This window comes from Tiliqua scincoides, chromosome 9 (genome assembly GCF_035046505.1).
Source record: "Tiliqua scincoides isolate rTilSci1 chromosome 9, rTilSci1.hap2, whole genome shotgun sequence".
NCBI classification, from domain to species: Eukaryota; Metazoa; Chordata; class Lepidosauria; order Squamata; family Scincidae; genus Tiliqua; species Tiliqua scincoides.
Window position 1 is genome coordinate 44947567 of NC_089829.1, and position 19099 is coordinate 44966665.

The 19099-nt window shown below is 45.8% G+C and overlaps 1 protein-coding gene across 1 annotated transcript; it reads left to right on the forward strand.

Moving 5' to 3' along the window:
• Positions 1-7685: 7685 nt before the first annotated feature.
• On the forward strand, positions 7686-13811 carry LOC136660403 (C-signal-like). Its single transcript, XM_066637553.1, has 6 exons — positions 7686-7832; positions 8807-8858; positions 9851-10038; positions 10569-10727; positions 12626-12736; positions 13692-13811. Exons 1-6 carry the CDS (start codon positions 7686-7688, stop codon positions 13809-13811), a joined length of 777 nt encoding a protein of 258 aa, XP_066493650.1.
• Positions 13812-19099: the final 5288 nt, after the last annotated feature.

A 19099-nucleotide genomic window follows, 5' to 3' on the forward strand; every position in this document is an offset into this window, starting at 1 on the left:
CCCCACTTCACTCCCATCAGTAGACAGGCAGCAGGAATTGATCAAGTGTATTACAGTAGTTCAATCTGCACTGCTTCAAAGGTATAAGCACAATTTCCAAAGATGTGTCCCCATTTTCGGCAGTGATGATAACCCAGCAGCTTTTAAAGTTTGATACGGAAAGCCGTGCAGGAGAAATTGCACAGCAGCAAACAGAAAGTGATGGAGAGGAGAACAGGTTTAATAATAATAATAATAATAATAATAATAATAATAATAATAATAATAATAATAATAATAATACAGGTATTTATATACCGCCTTTCTTGGTCATCAGATTTCTCCTCAGACTTTAATTCAAGGCGGTTTACATAGGCAGGCTGTTTAAATCCCCGTAGGGATTTTTACAATTGAAGAAAGGTTCTATCTTTCAAGAACCACACAACATTTCAGATGGAACTTTTGCAGTCTGTTATCACTTTCTGGCCTCCTACCACACAGGGATTGCCGGTGGCCTCGAACTGGCGACCTTCGGGTGTTATCTTTGGGCAAATGGAGGCTCAACCCTCTAGACCAGACCTCCTGCCCTCCTCCTGTTTATATGCAAAGGCTCTGAGAGAGAGGAAGCACAGCAGCTCAGTGTTATCCTTGCAGGGAGAATAGTCATGCTCTGTTCGTGAAGACCGTTGCCTGTTGTGGGAAGGTCACGGCAGGACCAAATCACAGGGGAGATGCCTGTCTTCAGCTGTGGCCAACAAGGCCCTTCCTTTCGGTTAAATGGCCCGGGGCAGGAAGTTGAAAGTCAGTCCTCGTTGGTTCAGTGGCAGTGGTGAAGTTTTGGGAAGTTTTTGCAGCACAAACTAAAGACGTCACAGGTGTTACTATGGACTAGCTAATTCAAAAGATGCAGGCATTCTGGTACTCAGAACAGGGATTCCATTCATGTTTGCTCCCAACATGGAATACGAGATCCTGCTTGGATTTTATCTGTCTCTGTTTGCTCAGGAGCCTTGAACTTGTACCATCCTATGGGGAATAAATGTTGGTTTAAGTTCTTGTAGCTTCTGAGAAAGTCCAAGGCAACAGAAAGAGAACTTGCCACTGCACCAATGTCAGATTGCTGGGGGCCATGTCATGGGACACCCCCCCTGCCTATTTCCTGATGCCAGAGGCATCAATAGGGTTTGTGTCACCCCCACAGTGGACCTCCTCCCATATCAAACCATACAGAATAACTTACAATATCATACACATAGGCTGCAATCCTATCCACACTTATTTGGAAGTAAGCCCCATTGGCTATAATGGGACTGACTTCTGGGTAGACATGAACAGGATTACAGTCTATTAATTTAAAAAAGTCCTGGCAATTAAAAAAAAGTCTTTGGTTCCACGTTTGCTGTGCACCAAGGGAAAGAAAGGTAGTTTTTGTTTCTATAGTGGGGGGAGCAAAGCAAATCATTTCAGTCTATTGACTCCAAATCCTAACACAACCTGTAGTCAATTCTGAGATAAAATAGCTACTTTTTCCTCTCCAATCACATATTTGAAAATATAACAGGACCTATCATCCTTCACCTGCCTCAGGGGCAATAAAACAGGAACTTGTTGTTTAACCTCTGTGGAAAAAAAAAAAAAGCCATGGCTCACAGTTTGGGAATCACTGCAATAGCCTAATCCTGTGGTTCCCAAACTGTGGGTCGGGACCCACTGGTGGGTCGCAACCTGATTTTTGGTGGGTTACCAAAGAATGATGGAAAGATCAGATAACTAATTGTCTCAAGCACTGAGGCTATAGAAAAACCAGATGATATAGTTGCTAATTATGCTGCAAAGAGCTCAGTTCCTGCAATTTGCAAGATACCTGCTAACTGCCCTGCAAGGAACTGAGCTCCTGCAGTTTGCAAGCATGTTTGAATATAGAGAGATAAAGTTTGAGGGTCTTTTTCTGGTCATTATTACAAACAAACAAACAAACAAACAAACAAACAAACAAACAAACAAACAAACAAACAAACAAACAAACAATTATTTCCAGATCTCCTTTTTAAAAAGTCTGGTAAATCTAAGTGGGTCCAGACAGAGTGTCATTTTAAAAAAAGCATCCTGGTGCTAAAAAGTTTGGGAACCACTGGTCTAATCTGGAGACTCCAAGAGCATGGATTACTGTGGCCAGGGCTTCTCTGTCCAGGAGAGGGCGCCATTGTTGCATGAGTTGGTGGAAGATACACTGAGTCATGAAGGCTACTTCAGTGACAAAGCTGAATCTCAGAGAAAACACGATCCACCTTTAAGGCAAGCATAGCTCTGTGCTGAATCTCTAGTATAGTGACAAATTTTATAGTGCAGGAGCTTGTGGTGACATCCGCCATAGCCAAGTCTCATTATGACTAACCAAAAAAAAGGCTACAACGGAAACAATCAACTTAAGACTTCTGTATTACAGCATCTTCTTCTCCTGCCATTTATTCATCTGAAACTTATTATAATTCATTTAAAGGTCTAGTTCTTTTCATCCAACTCTTGGAATGGGTTGCACTGTTTTAAGTAAACTGTGTAAAAATGGAAAAACACTTCTGATAAATAGAAAAGGTATTATTAGGGCGCTAGCCTCTGCATGTTTACACAGAAGTAAGTCCTGCTGCCTTTAGTAGGACTTAGTGCCAGGTAAATTGGCTTGGACTGTAGCCTCAGTGTAACTTGAACTAACATACTGCCTCTCAGGCAGACCTTGGGAAAGGTGTTAACTCATACCCTTATGCAGTGCTTTTTTTGTAAAAGAAAAGGTGCAGGAACTCACAACTTGTTAATCTTTTATTTATTTATTTATTTATTTATTTATTTATTTATTTATTTATTTTTAAACCACTTTTTATTGGATAAATAAAATCTTTATGTGCTTCCCCCTAAAGATGAACTTACTTCTGAGTAGACATGCATAGGCTTGGGCTGTCAATCTCCACATCCCCTTCCCCCTAGCTACTTTTTCTATACATGGGGAAAAATACTGTACAGGTGCACTTGTAGCATGTAGTATGTAGTGTGGCACTACAAGGAGAGGAAGCAGTGAATGGATTCCGAAAAATGGCTTACATGAGTTCCATGTAGTAAAATTACTCTAAGCAACTGTGGGAATAAGAACAAAAAAGGAATTCTTACATGAGAGGGGTTCTTAGGTGCACATAGAAACAGCTACATTTGCAAACAAGCAATTAAATATGGTTTAATTCAGGTATCGGAATACTCTGTGTCTTTGGGAAGGTGCTTGGCATGCAATTGTATGTTCTCTGCTGCCCTGAGCAGCTACTGTGCATTGCTGGAGAGGAGCTGCAAACGCTGGCTGGTGGAGGGCATGCTTGTGGGGGAAGGATGAGGAGGATCTCTGGCAAGGCTGGACAGCACATTGTACACACGTAGAATCCCTTTTCACCTGCCTTTAGCATGTGAAATTGGGTGCAGATATATATCTCTGCCAGGATTAAGAGCCCAATCCTTGGTATGTCTACTCTGAAGTAAGTCTCGTTCTAGTCAATGGAGCTTACTCCCTGGAAAGTGCCTAGGATTGCAGCCTAAGATCCCAATCCTATGCATGTCTACTCAGAAGTCAACTTTAGTGAATGGGGCTTACTGTGGATAGGATGGCAGCCTCAGGGCCCAATCCTGTGCCTGTCTCCTCAGAAGTCAATGGGGCTTCCTCCCAGGAAAGTGTGGAGAGGACTGCAGCCTCAGAGCCAAAGCCTATGGCTGTCTCCTCAGAAGTCAGTCCCAGTAGAGGCAGTGGGGCTTCCTCCCAGGAAACTGTGGAGAGGACTGCAGCCTCAGAGCTCTTCCTCTGCCTGTCTACTCAGGCTGCAAGGCTATGACACTTTCCCAGGAGTAAGCCCCATTGAACACAATGGAACTTACTTCTGAGCAGACATGCATAGGCTTGGGCTCTCAGGCTGCAAGGCTATGCACCCTTTCCCAGGAGCAAGCCCCATTGAGCACAACGAGACTTACTTCTGAGTAGACACACCTAGGCTCGTGCTGCAGATTGACATGGGACCTGCACCAGCCAGCTTCCTTCCCCTCGTCTTCCGCCAAGCCAGTACCTGGGCCTTCCATGGGTGCCACAGCCCGTCTCCCTGGCTGGCTGTCCATCCTCCTTCACGGCGTCGGCGTGTGTCCCCCGTGCCCTCCACCGGCTTGGAAGCTGAGCAGGGAAGCGGAGCGCAGGGGGAGGGGAGGCGGGCTGGGCTCAGGCGAGAGCTTGGAGATGGGGCAGGAGGGGGTCGTTGTGCGGTCAGGCAGGGGCCAGGCACCCACCCACCCTGCACCCCCCAGCACCTACCCAGCTAATGCCTCTGTTTTGCTCCCCCCCCCGGAATGCCTCCAAAGGGGAGGGGCCCCTGCAAAAAGGTGCCGTAACTCCATCCGCCCGCGTTCCATTAGAAAAAAAGCCCTGCCCTTATGCATAAGAACATAAGGACAGCCCCACTGGATCAGGCCATAGGCCCATCTCGTCCAGCTTCCTGTATCTCACAGCGGCCCACCAAATGCCCCAGGGAGCACACCAGATAACAAGAGACCTGCAAGGCTTCCTGGGAATTGTAGTTAAGAACATAAGAACAGCCCCACTGGATCAGGCCATAGGCCCATCTAGTCCAGCTTCCTGTATCTCACAGTGGCCCACCAAATGCCCCAGGGAGCACACCAGATAACAAGAGACCTCATTCTGGTGCCCTCCCCTGCATCTGGCATTCTGACATAGCCCTTTTCTAAAATCAGGACATGCACATGCACATCATGGCTTGTACCCCGTAATGGATTTTTCCTCCAGAAACTTGCCCAATCCCCTTTTAAAGGCGCCCAGGCCAGACGCCATCACCACATCCTGTGGCAAAGTGTTCCACAGACCAACCACACGCTGAGTAAAGAAATATTTTCTTTTGTCTGTTCTAACTCTCCCAACACTCAATATTTCTCAGTTTGCCTCCTGCTGTGCCTGATGTCTGTTCTCAGCTAAGGGCCACTGAAACAAGTTTCAAAATAGCACCTCTGTACCCCTGTTGATGATATTACTGCTCCTGCTATAGAAGTCCCAGAGCGCCACTCCTTCTTGACTGCCTCCCTGTGCACAAGTGGCTCACCACTACCTCCTCACTTAGACAGATCACAGGGTGTTCTGAATTTTGCCTCTGGTCTCATGTATAGAATTTGATTGTTTATCATTTGACTTCCATTTTCCTCTTTTTGTTTCAATAAACCTTTCCTTTATTCTGCATAAATAACCTAAGATGCTCCCTGTTTTCTTAAGACCTCTTCAGCCAGTGCCAGCTAGCAGTGGGTTAGGGAAGAGTTGGAAAAGGAACATCCTGCTTACATGCTTCCCCCTTCCCTTCCCACAGCATTACCTGTGACTAATCACTGATGGCTAGGCCCCTGCCTGGGAGAAAGATGTGGAGCTTCACCTGCATTTACACTGCTGGTGTCAGCAACCCTTGTACATAAGAACAGCCCCACTGGATCAGGCCATAGGCCCATCTAGTCCAGCTTCCTGTATCTCACAGCGGCCCACCAAATGCCCCAGGGAGCACACCAGGTAACAAGAGACCTGCAAGGCCTCCTGGGAATTGTAGTTTAAGAACATAAGAACAGCCCCACTGGATCAGGCCATAGGCCCATCTAGTCCAGCTTACTGTATCTCGCAGCAGCCCACCAAATGCCCCAGGGAGCACACCTAATAATAAGAGACCTGCATGCTGGTGCCCTCCCTTGCATCTGGCATTCTGATATAACCATGCATATTTTTAATGCGCATGGTTGTTGCTTTAGACATGGCTGGAGGGTGACTGGAAGGCCCACGTCACAAAGGTGTGCCTGGTTCCTTTCCAGCACCATCATTTGGACCATAATTCCAGCCACATACACTGTGCTTTACAAAGAACGAGAAGGTGGGTTCCTGTCCCAGGAGGCCTACAATCAATGTAAGAAGACCGCAGAGGAAGGTGAAGGCTGTTGTAAAACAGGGTAAGAACACACAGTTGTTCACCACGGCCGCTTTCAAGATTCTCTCTTGTAATTTATTTTATTTATTTATTCCGTTTATTTATGCCGATGGGCAGAGTGGATAGGGAGATGCTCTTTACACTCTCACATAACACCAGAACCAGGGGACATCCACTAAAATTGAGTGTTGGGCGGGTTAGGACAGACAAAAGAAAATATTTCTTTACTCAGTGTGTGGTCAGTCTGTGGAACTCTTTGCCACAGGATGTGGTGATGGCGACTGGCCTGGACGCCTTTAAAAGGGGATTGGACACGTTTCTGGAGGAAAAATCCATTACGGGGTACAAGCCATGATGTGTATGCACAACCTCCTGATTTTAGAAATGGGTTATGTCAGATGCAAGGGAGGGCACCAGGATTCAGGTCTCTTGTTATCTGGTGTGCTCCCTGGGGCATTTGGTGGGCCGCTGTGAGATACAGGAAGCTGGACTAGATGGGCCTATGGCCTGATCCAGTGGGGCTGTTCTTATGTTTGTATGGTTCAAGTGAATCACCATGACATAGTTATTTTCTGCATCAACTTTCCTATAATTTTATTGCTGCCTTCACTCCAGTTATTGGACAATGGGAATGTCTGACCCTGGGCTCAAAGGGGTTTCACAAAAGGAAAGGTGGAAGAAAATGGAAATTCGGCACCTTTTAAGGAAAGGAAACCAGTGAATAAATTCCAAAAAACTGCCTATTTGACTGCCCCTTTTAATCTTATGCTGTATGGAAACTATTGGACTTGTAACCGAATATCTCAACTGTACCTGAAGAAATAATGGAGCATCTCTGCTCTACAAAAGAGCAGCTGTATTCATGACAATTGCCTGTGATGGATCTCAGGTTTAATTCCTGTGCACAGTGTAGCACAGCACAGTGGAGCTGCTGGACAGGAGAAGGGTTAACTCATTAAACGCAGGGAGATCTGCAAAGCACAGGAACTCGGACTTTTAATGACTCTTAATAAAACTTAAGGGCTTCTGTAACTTTGTTTAAAACTTAGAAGAGCTCCAGAAGCTGGAGTACGTAGCTGATTTATGGCAACAGAGCAAACATGGTTTCAGAGATCGGCAAAACGGACAAGAGGCGATGCGGCGCTGTTGATGCCACGTTGATGGGATGGTACTGCCACTCCTGAAGACCTGCCACGCAGCATCACAGGATAACCTGGACCTATGGAAGCTATGTCAGTACCGTGGAGGCAGCACACTGGAATGGCCTTCCTGAGCCCTCCTGAGGAGTTCTTAGGCATGGGGAGGCCACGCACAGCCTACAGCCAAGGTGTAATATCTGGGGCAATGTACCCCTCCCTGACCTCCCTGACCCCTCCCTGACCTCCCTGACCTCCCTCAGCTACTCCACTGCAGTAGCACCAAAACAGGAGACTGAAGTCACCGCTCTGTCCAAATTCACTGTCACATCCTCTACTCTTTGGATTTCTGCAAAATCCCTCCAAAAGTTGTGCAACGGGCAATCTTCCTCTTCCTCTTCTTGATTGGCAGGACCACAACACACTCCACATTCCATTCATGTTTGCTAGGCACTGGGTCACTGAGTTGAACTTTCACCAACTCTGGGTTTGAGCTGAGTCAGGACCCCGGAAGCTGACACAAGCCGGGGGTATGGTTCACTGGCGCAAGGCTTTGCTGATCAGTTACAGGCAAGGGAGAGAGATGAAACTGTTGAGCCCACACAGTGTCCTGGTGACCGGATCCAACCGGGGCATCGGCTTGGAGATTGTCAGGCAGCTGGCTAGGAAAAGCAACCGGCAACAATGGATCTTTGCCACTTGCCGGGACCCCGAAGGCCCACGTGCCCAGGTGAGCACCAGGGTGGAGCCAGCTAAACCTGGATGGGTGCCTAAACATGGAATTTCTCTGGAAGCAGAAAAGATTGTGCCCAGAGGAGCGGAGGTCTCTGCCAAGGTCTCCTAAACTCCCTTCCCAAGATAGGATTGGTGGTGTAGAAATTTCTCAGCGAATCACTTCAACACAGATACGTTAGCCCTTAAAGTAGGTCAGTCACTGCTTGTCTTGGTTTAACACTCTTCCAAAGAACGGAACGGGTCAGATGAACTGGACGCACTCAGAAGGGAGAGGATTGCCACATCACTCAGAGGGCCACCCACATTCTGACTTTAAGGGACCTTACTGGGAGGGATGTGGCATCGCTGTGGGAGGTGGCAGCAAACTACTTTTCTCAAGTTCATTCCCAGTGTACCCAGTTAAAAGAGCAAAGTGGGGATCAGGGAAGTTGGTGTCACAAACTGGGACATGAGCACATAACGATAGCCAATAAAAACATTATGATTTTTGTGGGATTATGATTTGTGCAAAAACCCCAGGTTTCCCCACATAGGTTTTCTCCCCCTATACAAAATAGGGTTGCATGACTTTGAACACTCCCCAAGGGCTCCTTACTCAGAGCAGGGTTGTTTCAAGCTAAGACACTTTGTGGAAGACACTTTTGCAGAGCTGAGACAACACAAGACAATGCAATCCCCTGGTGAAACTGGAAACTGCTCTCCTCCCTCCCTGTTCCATCTCATACTCTCCAGCCTCTAACAGACTTGCTGTTACATCCTAAGGCCCACATCCTAAGCAACTTTCCAGCACTGGCATAGCTGTGCCAATGGGGCATGTGCTGCACCCTGCGGTTGGGAAGCACTCATGGAGGCCTCCCCAAGGTAAGGGAATGTTTGTTCCCTCACTTCAGAGCTGCATTGCCTTATGTTGGTGCTGGAAAGGGGGTTAGGATTGCACCTTAAGACTCTGACCTTTTTCATATCTTTCAGACGTTGAAGAATTTGGCTGCCAAGCACCAGGGACTTGTGATCATCCCACTGGGTATGTGCTTTCTCCCCCTCTCCAATTCCCTCTGACCACAATGATGAGAACAGAACTTGATACGAAATAAATTTCTTTGCAGATAAAACTTCCCCCGTTTCTAATGCTCCCCCAAAATGTAATGTAACCCTGCAAAGTTGTTGGATCTGGTATCCAGAAAGAGCTAATCTTCCAGGCAGATATGAGGAACATGCTTCTTTTGTCAGTATGAACTCAGGAATGCCAATAAGTGGCATGCATTATGAGCAAACTGGCACTGTTAATCATTAAAAAGGTCCAGAGTAGCTTGGTTCAGTGAACTGTCTGCCAAGGCACCAGGAACTAGTAGCTGTTGAGGGTTAAAGGCAAGTTATGTAAGCTAAAGAAGAGCATGAAATTTGCTGAAGGGACCATCAATTGCTTCCCCAGGGCTTGCGCTGTCGCTGTAAATAGAACCAGAAGTCCCACCTGGTTATGACAACAGCATGTAAGGAACACAGGAAGAATTTGATTAATTTTATATTTCACATGTTTATTCTGTCCTTCCTCCAAGGAGCTCAGTGTGGGTAGTACCCCTACTTTGGTCCTCACAACAACAACCCTGCGAGGTAGGTTAGGATGAGAGAGCAAGTGACTGGCTCAAAGTCACCCAGGAAGCTTCATGGAAGAGTGGGGATTTGAACCTGGATCTTAGAGAGGTCTAAGACCAGCTCACAAACCACTAGATTGCCCTGGCTTGAGATTTTGGTAGTGCAGAGATGGCAGATCCAAGACAGAATAAGGTACAGTTCTGGGTCACACTGCCCCTGATAGTGGTAAATTTGGTGGTAAAGGATTTGAAAAACAGAGCTTGCATGAGACATGGAAACACACAGGCAGTCAGTTCAGCCAAAGGAGCAGCAACCTGACAGATTCTAACCACCTAACCTAATTCTGCACTCACTGCAGTTTCCAAAGAGTCTTGGAGGGCAGCTCTGTTTAATCCCAGTACATTTTTCTCTGTGCTGCTGTAGATGTTTCTGACCCATCCAGCGTCAAGGCTGCTGCAGCCCAAGTCACTGAGCAGCTGAAAGGGGCCGGGCTGAATCTGCTGATCAACAACGCAGGGATTGGAAACCTAGGCAATCTGGAAACCGCAACACCAGAGCAGATGTCTGAGGTGTATCAAACCAATGTGGTAGGGCCCCTAATGGTCAGCCAGGTAACTAAGGTCACCCTGCAATACCTTCTTGCATCCAGAACAGGGCACTATGCAACTCATCGAGTGCAGAATACTTAACATGTAGAGTGTGAATAGTTCACCTTGCCTTTTTTCTTCCATGCCTTGAACAGCTGCGTGGCAGAAATTCAACAGGTGCAGCATTTCCGGTTATGGAAGTGAAGTGATGGGGGAAAGTTTCACCTCTTGAACCAACATGAGCATAAGCCGTGCTGGATCAGGCCCAAGGCCTACCTAGTCCAGCTTCCTGTATCTCACAGTACAGGCCCATCAGATACTTCAAGGATGCTTCAACCTGTATCCTGTTGTCACTCCCTTGCTCCTGGCATTAAGACACAGGTTCTAAAACCAGGGGATGGCATATATAGTACTCATCATGGCCTGTAACTTGGGATGGACTTGTCCTCCATAAATCTGCCTGATCTTTATGGATGAACCACACGAGAACTCTGGAACACCACAGGGAAATAACTGCTGGGCTAACATTTGTTCTTTGCTTTTTTTTTCTGCAGGCATTTCTGCCCTTACTAAAGAAGGCATCTCAAGAAAGTAAAGAGAAAGGGATGAGCTGCAGCAAAGCAGCCATTGTCAATATATCCAGTCGTATGGGCTCCATCACAAATGTCGTTGAGTGGGATAGCGTTCCGATTGTCCCTTACCGCTGCAGCAAGGTATGAACATACTGGGAGTAAGAACAAAAGAACATAAGAAGAGCCCCACTGGTTCAGGCCAAAGGCCCATCTAGTCCAGCTTCCTGTATCTCACAGTGGCCCACCAAATGCTTCAGACAACAGACACACAAGACAACAGACACAACCTGCATCCTAGTGCCCTCCCCTGCATCGGGCAATCAGAGGCAGCCTACCTCTAAAAACCAGGAGCTTGCACATACCTACCATGACTTGTAACCTGTGATGAATTTTTGCTCCAGAATTTTGTCCAATTCCCTCTTAAAGGCATCTAGGTAAGATGCCATCACTATTTCCTGTGGCAAGGAGTTCCACAAACTAATTACAAACACTAATTGCAAACAGTGTAGGGTCAGCACTAAAAGTATGATTTTTGACTAAGGATTTTACAGTGCAATCCTAGGCATGTCTACTGAGAAGCAAGTCTCATTGTGTTCCATGTGGATTATTCCCTTGACAGTGTGCATAGCATTGCAGACTCAGGGCCCAATCCTAACCAACTTTCCAGCACTTAAGCAGTTGTGCCAATGGGACATGTGCTACATCCTGCGGTTTGGGGGGCAGTCATTCAAAGTTAGGGAACATTTGTTTCCTTACATCAGTTGGATAGGATGGGCCTTCAGGTCATTTCATCTGAGGCTACTGACCAGGTTCTTGGAAAAGACAATTCCACTACATGCCTTCCTGACCCTTGTTCACATATTAATAGCTGGCCCCAGGGAACTAGCCAATCTAGATCCATTTCACTTTTATTTCCATTTTGGCTAGAGGGCATGTGGAGGAACAGAAACAGGTAGGTAGCCAGCTAGCATTTGTAAACAGAACTTCAGGTGAAAAGTTAAAGTTAGCGTATGTGGAGAAAATGGTCCATCCTGTGAGCCTTACTGTTAACAAGCTGTGCTAAGAGAAGGAGGAATTTTGGCACTCGCAGTAATGTGCACCAGCTGGTCATAGATGGCAGAACTGTGGAGGTCCAAGTGTGCTAGGGCCACCTAGATCAGAGATGGGTAACTAGGTTAGTGAGTGTTAAAAGGTGTTAAATGCCCTAAATGCCTAGAGCAGCAGAAAGTCAAGGAAAGGTCCTCTCCGAAGTTTCATTGTTGGGGATGCTAAACTGATTACTACGAGGAAAAGGGCCTTCTTGATATTTGCTCCAACACAGTGGAATTGCCCCTCGCCCATTAGTGGCTGCTATGTGTGCCTGTTGGGCAAAAAGGCGGGGTATAAATTAATAATAATAATAATTAATAATAATAATAATGGAATTCAACTTACCTGTCTTTTTTCTAGCCTTTGGGGCCATTGTTTGCCAAACTGCAGTGCACTCGTTCTGCCTGATTTTAATTGCAGTTTGTGCACTTTGTAGTTCAAATGGTTGTAGCTGCTCTATCAGTTTGTTTTGTTTCATTTTTTTATTGTGACCTGTTTGTAAATTAATTTTGAAACATGGAGTAGACATATCACAATTAAGCTGGTTAATACAATAAATAATATGAAAAAGCCTCTCCATCATACACACAGCTACTTGAGGACAGAGGCCTGGTTTTCTTTTGTGGGGGGGGGGAGGGGAGGCTTTTAAAATGGCAATGCATTAGTTTGAAATTGCTTCTATATTATCACTTAGAAATGAGAATAAATGTCATGCAGTGAGAATCTTTGTTTAGGGAAGTGTATACTTTTCATTATGTACATACATATGTACGTACGTACTTACGTACGTACGTGTGTGTGTGTGTGTGTGTGTGTGTGTGAATTTGCCCATGCGAAGAGCACCTAATAAAATCTCTTTGGCCTCCCAAGTCTTCCTTTTGACCTGCTGTTCTCTCTTTGGAGCTGGAGGTGTCATTCACTGCTCTGTTTCTGCTGTGTCTCCCTCCCAGGCTGCTCTGAACATGCTCACACGGTGCATGTCTCTGGGATTTGCAGAAGACAAGATTCTGTGCATAGCACTGCATCCTGGGTGGGTACAGACAGACATGGGAAATACAGTGGTAAGTAATTGATGGTGGAGTTTCATCCCGACATAGAAGCTATCACATTTACTTAACTCCTTGGGCCGAATATGCAGATATGTCTCAGGATGGATAATGTGTTAATATGCATGAGTCTTGAACCCTTTTTCTTAAAAAAAAATTTGATGATTTGCGGCTGGATCTCCAATGGTGGCCAGACAGATACTTGTGAGAACTATCCAGCGGTATCCCAAAGGGCCATGGAGCATGGGGAGGTGACATTGTGTTGTCACTTCCAGGCTTGGCGAATATGTTCTGGAGCTTTGCTGAATCGTTGCTTTCTTGCAAGAACAGGAAGCAGCAACTTGGCAAATGTCCAAGTTTCTTCTTCTTAAAAGCAGTCGCTTCTTAAAAAGCAAGTCAGGAAGCCGCCAAAACACTAAGAAGTGGTAGCTGCCATCTTGACTGACTCTCTCATAGTATCCCCTTACGTGACACTCCAGCATGGTACCTGTGACATATACCCCTGCTCTTGCTGAGCCACTGTGACCATCTCTTGCTGCTTGTCCTCAGTATCAGGTATTCCAAGGTATACTGCTTCTGGACAAGGAGGCTCTATACTTAGTTATCTTGGCTCAGTGATAACCTTCACTAATTGTGCAATTCCTATTTTTTTTAAAGCCATGAAAACTAGTGGCCATTGGCAAAGTGAATTCTTTCAATCGATTATAGATTGCTTGATTTTGTTTATGCGATACTTACATTGACGTTTGTCCACCAAACACTGATCCGGTTGCAAAAGACCTGACATTTCTTCTGAATGGTCCATATGGACCTCCAGAAGAATGGAGTTCTTTAGCAGTTATGGAGAAGAGATTCCCTGCTTGTCTTTGACAGCTGAACTTGGTGCAAGGATATTATGAAAGCTACTTCTGGTCGTTGCGGGTTGTCCTCTGCATGGTTCTTCTGTCATTCACCTGCTCTCTCTTCCCAGACACAGGCCCCAATGACAGTGGACGGGAACGTGCAAGAAATCCTGAGCACTCTTGGGCAACTCTCTGAGAAAGACACTGGCATGTTCATGAGCTGGGACGGGAAACCTCTTGCCTTTTGAAACATCCAGATGGCTCCTTGTTTGCATTACAGGGGGAAGCCCTTCCCATGGGCAACACAAACGCCTTCTGAAGTCTGCAATATGTAAAATACATCATGCTGAATACCTCACCACTCCCCTCTCTTGTAGCTTGTCCCAGCTCAAAATTCCCCTTACATATGAGCAACCTATGTGACCTAACCGACTTGCCATTCTTTTTTTCTTTTTAAACATAGTTTAAGACTTGTATCACCCACCTGTATCTTTCAGGATACAGGCCTCAACACTCCAAACTGCATATCAGCATAGGGCCATTCACAGATTAAACTGCTTACCTTGATATAAGAATTGTTTGTTCTTGTTACTCTCAGATTCCATTCAATGCAGGTTCAATCTATGGATACCATGCTTGGGTTTATGATCTGTTAAAATGAACCCAGGTACAGTCATTTTCATGGAGATGCTTTCTTGGATGCAGCCATTTCATACCAGGTTCAGTATAATATATGAACATAAGAACCCTTGCATTGCAAGGTGTACATTGCAAAACATCTTTGCATTGTTGACATGAACAAAGAATGGAGGGAAAATTACTTGCTAGTTGCCTACAGTGGGAGGTAAATACTGTATCAGATGGCTGCTAAAGCAAAATCACATTGGTCTAAAGGTTCAGGCAAATCAAATATATATATTTTCCTGTAAAGATTTCAACATTATCCAGGTCCAGGGGAAAGACTTGCTCCTTCCTGAAGGGAGACACTGATCACACCCTGGGGAAAAAATGCCTGCCTGCCTAAAAAAAATTTCCTGCCTGGCTGTATATAACCAGGCAGGAAAGCAAGAATGCAACACACACAAGGTGGCCAAATACTTCCAAGAATGTGCACATTCTAAGCCTGGCAATGCTGGTTAGTTGGCCAGTTATCAAACATTTCACACAGCCAAGGATGCCTCTATATTGCTGATAGCCAGGACCATGAGGCCAACCATGAGGCTGACTGAAGCAGTGGCCTCAGGCAGCAGATTAGTAGACGATCCCATCCTTGTCCACCTTCTTGCCTCCACAGCTCCTCCTTCCACTACCTGGAGTGGGGGGACAGAAAGAATAAGAAATGTGGAGGGGAGGGGAGGGCTGAGCTAGACCATTGGAGAGTGGAAGGGACAGAGGCTGGCACATCATTCGGTAAGGGGGGGCAGCATTTGGCACATGACCTTGGGTGCCAGGAGGTCTTGAGCTGGCCCTAGTGACAAGTTACTTTTTCTTTGGGTCATTTGTTAGCAAGGGCAGGAGTGAGGGCCGCTTCCCCCTCCCCAAGCTCTAGAACAGTTGGGGTAAACGTAGCAATGTAGAATAATTTATTCTACCAGCCACCCACTAGAACTGCGGCAGCATCTCCAAACGAAACATTAGTGGTCATCACCGGCAAAGGTCACTGTCCGAGACAGGCGCTAAAATTGTCAAGGCCCACCATCAGTTTTTTGACAGTTGACATTCACACTGCACTGCCAGCAGGGGGCTCACATTTCCCATGGTCCTATTAACAAATGACCCTCCTCCAATCTTCCAGGGCACACTTGTGGACCATTTGTGGCACACCTGTGTGCAGCATTACACTGCTTGAAAATCACTAGTCTAGGCTCACCCAGGATTCCACTTTGCTTCCTGCAGGAAGCAGGCAGTCCTTCCTCCACATTGTCTGCTCTTTAACACTCCTTTGAGGGAACAGAATCAGGCCCAGATCTTGAAAATTTGTTCTCATTCTCAAATACTAATTTATTCATTTGATTTTTAAACATCTCACCTCTCACGCAAAAGGAACCCAAGGCTGCTTACAACCAGTGGCATAGCTAGAGGGGGGTGCAAAGCACTAAGTTTTGCAGGGAGCCTCACCACAACATGCAAGAAGCCCTCCCCCTCCCCTTTGGAGCCATTCCAGTCCTACACCTCTATTTTGCTCCCCCCACATAGAATGGCTCTGCAAGGGAGGGGGAGGGGCCCCTTGCACACTGCTGGTGCAAAAGTTAGTGCTTTGCACTTCCTACACCACTGCTTACAACACAAACTGGAGACAACACAAATGTAGTGATATTGCTAAATGAAAAACAGACACACACAGAGTCCAGGAGCAGGAACCACTAAGTACAGTATAAACAGAATACAGCAAGCAGAACCAGGAAATTGCCTCCCTGTATTGACATCGAGCTCCATGTTGTCAATGAGGAAGGGCAACACAACAGCTCCGCCAGGTCAGGACTTTTTCTCAGTCCTCCTTGGAGATTGCAGTGATTAAACCAGGGGCCTTGTGCATGAAAAGCAGGTGCTCCAGCTCTGTCACTGAGAGCCATTTCCCAGGTGGAAAATAGTTCAAGGGAAAGGGATAACCCCTCCCCAGTTCTGCTGTGGTTCCGGTCTGGATGAGGAGTCCCTTGCAGCTGCTTTTTCAGGATCGCCAAGTGTAAGCTGCCCCAGCGTTGGAAACTCAAGTCAGTGAAAGTCGCAAAAACGTGTGACTTGGGGTGACTTGGCAACTCATAAGTCTCGTACGTGGAAGACTCTGAAAAAGACTCGAGTCAAGGACCCCCTGACTGGACACTTGTCCCCAAACATGCTGACTCAAGTCTGCCTGTGTCTGGGGTTGCCTGCTCACTGTTTTCACCCCATGGAAAACCTTGTGGGGCAGCATTCCAACGGCGAGCAGCAGGGAGTTCCAGCCAAGAGGCAGAGAAGGGTCACTAGTGGGGGGGGGGGAACTAGACTCGAGTTTATTAGTCACTAAAGGATGACTCAGAAAGTGTCCCCGTTATAACCCTTTTTCAAGTCGAGTCGTGGGGGGCAGTGACTTGGTGATTTGACTCAAGTCAAGCCATGCTGGGTTTTCCCAACCCTGAGCTTCCCTAATGTTGCATTTTGTGTTGTTTTGCCCGCAAGCTGCAGCAATCTAAAGCGAAAGCTTATTGGCAAAGCCAGGCTGGGCATCTAAAACTGTAAAGTTAAAAAAAACAAAACTACATGGGCATCCTTAGGGAGGGTGTTCTGTTCTCACAGTTTCACATCTTAGTGTTGTCTGTCCAAACTCACTGTGACTTAATCATCACAACCTTTATTGGCATATAACAAATAAACAAAGTAAAACAACACAGAAATTATTACAATCACTAAAAGGGTAAACATAATGAGGCAGGGAGGAGGAGGAGGGAAATAATAAAAAAAAAAAGAAAAAAAAAGTAAAAGGCAATTTTTAGGAAGGGGGAAAATTTTAATAATTTGGGATAGAAAAATAGCAACTGCTATAGTAATGTTTACTTGATTATCACTAAGCAGAACAAAGAGGGGATCAATAAATGGACCGGCAGAATGACATAAAAAGGGCTCTAAATACAGCTTTCGGAGTGTACAGTGCGCTGGGCAATAGATCAGAATATGCTCAAGTGCGTCCGGTTCGAGATGACAAAAGACACATAATCTGAGGTTCCGAGAAATATGGGAAAATCTGCCAAGGTGATACGAAGAAGGGAAAATGTTGAAATGTGCAAGCATAAAAGCCCTTTGAAGGGAGGGATTTATTAGGGTAACAAAATATTTAATGACTGACCTGGTGAGGGACAGTGACCAAAAAAAAGAGGAGAACATACTGGATTAAGATCAGCGGAAAGAGAGGCAAATTCAGCTTCCCAGAGCCTAGTTCGAATAAGCTTGTAAGCACTGTTGACATCAAGATTCGCTAAAGATTCCGAAGAAAGATCTAGGGAATTCAATTTAGAGTCAATTTTTAGAAACCAGCTGGACAAAAAAGGGTCTCTTAGCAGGTCATTAAGAAGGGAATCTGATGGAAGTGACGATGGAAGCGGAGCCGGAATTTAAACGTTAAAGCCCATGCAGTAGTTGAAGAAAGGTGAACTCCTAACTCAAGAGTCAGCGTTGCTAACCTGATGGAGTTTGGGACTCCAAGAATCCTCCTAAAAAAAACAGCCGCAACTCGGTCCAGGGTACTATTGGCTGCCGTAACCCATATGGGAACTCCGTATAATAGTTGGGACACAATCTTAGCTCTGAAGATCTGCAGAGCGGCTGGCACAAACTGGTTACCAGTACTATAATGAAACCGAGTGATCGCCTTAAGGTGGTGATGTGAGGTGGCAATAGCTGACTTCCTATGGGGTGCCCAAGATAATCGATAATGGAAAAGTAAACCAAGATAATTAAATGTGGGAACTTGCTCCTAGATGGAATGGCCAATTCTCCAGGTCGACGGGGACCAAGATTTTGAAAATACTAAGATTTTGGTTTTACTAGCATTAATGGTCAGATCATTGGATGTGCAATCATCCTGAAAAATGGTAAGGGATTGATGAAGTCCAGATTTGGTTAGCAAGAGAACTGCATCATCCGCATACAGTAAAAGAGGTATGGGAACACCATTGAGGGAAGGGGGAGAGACCCTTTGGTTAGAAAAATAAGAAGGGAGGTCAGATAGGAAAAGATTAAAAAGTAAAGGAGCTAGGATGCATCCCTGGCGGACACCCTTATCGATGAAAATGCTATCAGTTAGCGGACCTATGGGGCCGGATCAGACTTTACATGAATTTAAAAGGTGGAGGCGACGAATCAGAAATAATAAACGAGGGTCAATACCTCTAAGGGTAAGTTTGTCCCAAAGCAGGGATCTGTTGACAGAGTCGAATGCACCCTTGAGATCGAGAAACGCTACGTAGAGTTTCCTACAATAATGGACAGAATATTTTTCGGCCAGAAAAGAGAGCAAAAAGGTATGGTCATTGGTAGATGACCTGGGACAAAAACCGATTTGCTCCTTGCCTGGGAGGGCCAACGAAAGTGCCCATGTCAGTCTCGAGAGTAGAAGTTTCGAGTATAACTTACCGATGATGGAGAGTAAGCTGATAGTTCTGTAGTTCTCAGGTAGGGTAGGATCACCTTTCTTGAAAATGGGGACAATAATGGATGAGGGCCAGGTTGTCGGAATGCAACCCGAACTGTTTATAAGGGTAAATAAATTAGCTAGAGGGAAAGCCCAGCATGTGGGCTGACTGGAAATAATCTCGCTAAGAATACCGTCGGGGCCCAGTGACTTGCCTGCTTTTAAAGAGGAGATTAATGGTAATATCTCACTCGGTTCCACTGGGGGCCATTCCGGAAAGTTGGGAGCAGGAGAAGAAGATGATCTGTCTTGGGAGGGAGCAGAGAAAATATTGGAGAAATACACTTCCCAAGAGACTGAAGAAACAGAAGAGGGATTTAAATTTAAGGAATAAAAGGAAGGAGAGACTAAAGCCCAAAAGGCCTTATGGTT

Excerpts from the sequence above, each read along its gene's own strand:
- LOC136660403 (XM_066637553.1), top strand. The coding sequence starts at position 7,686 with ATGAAACTGTTGAGCCCACACAGTGTCCTGGTGACCGGATCCAACCGG. Across the intron at positions 10,039-10,568 it reads GGCCCCTAATGGTCAGCCAG|GCATTTCTGCCCTTACTAAA; the intron begins GTAACTAAGGTC and ends TTTTTTCTGCAG. Across the intron at positions 10,728-12,625 it reads TCCCTTACCGCTGCAGCAAG|GCTGCTCTGAACATGCTCAC; the intron begins GTATGAACATAC and ends TCTCCCTCCCAG.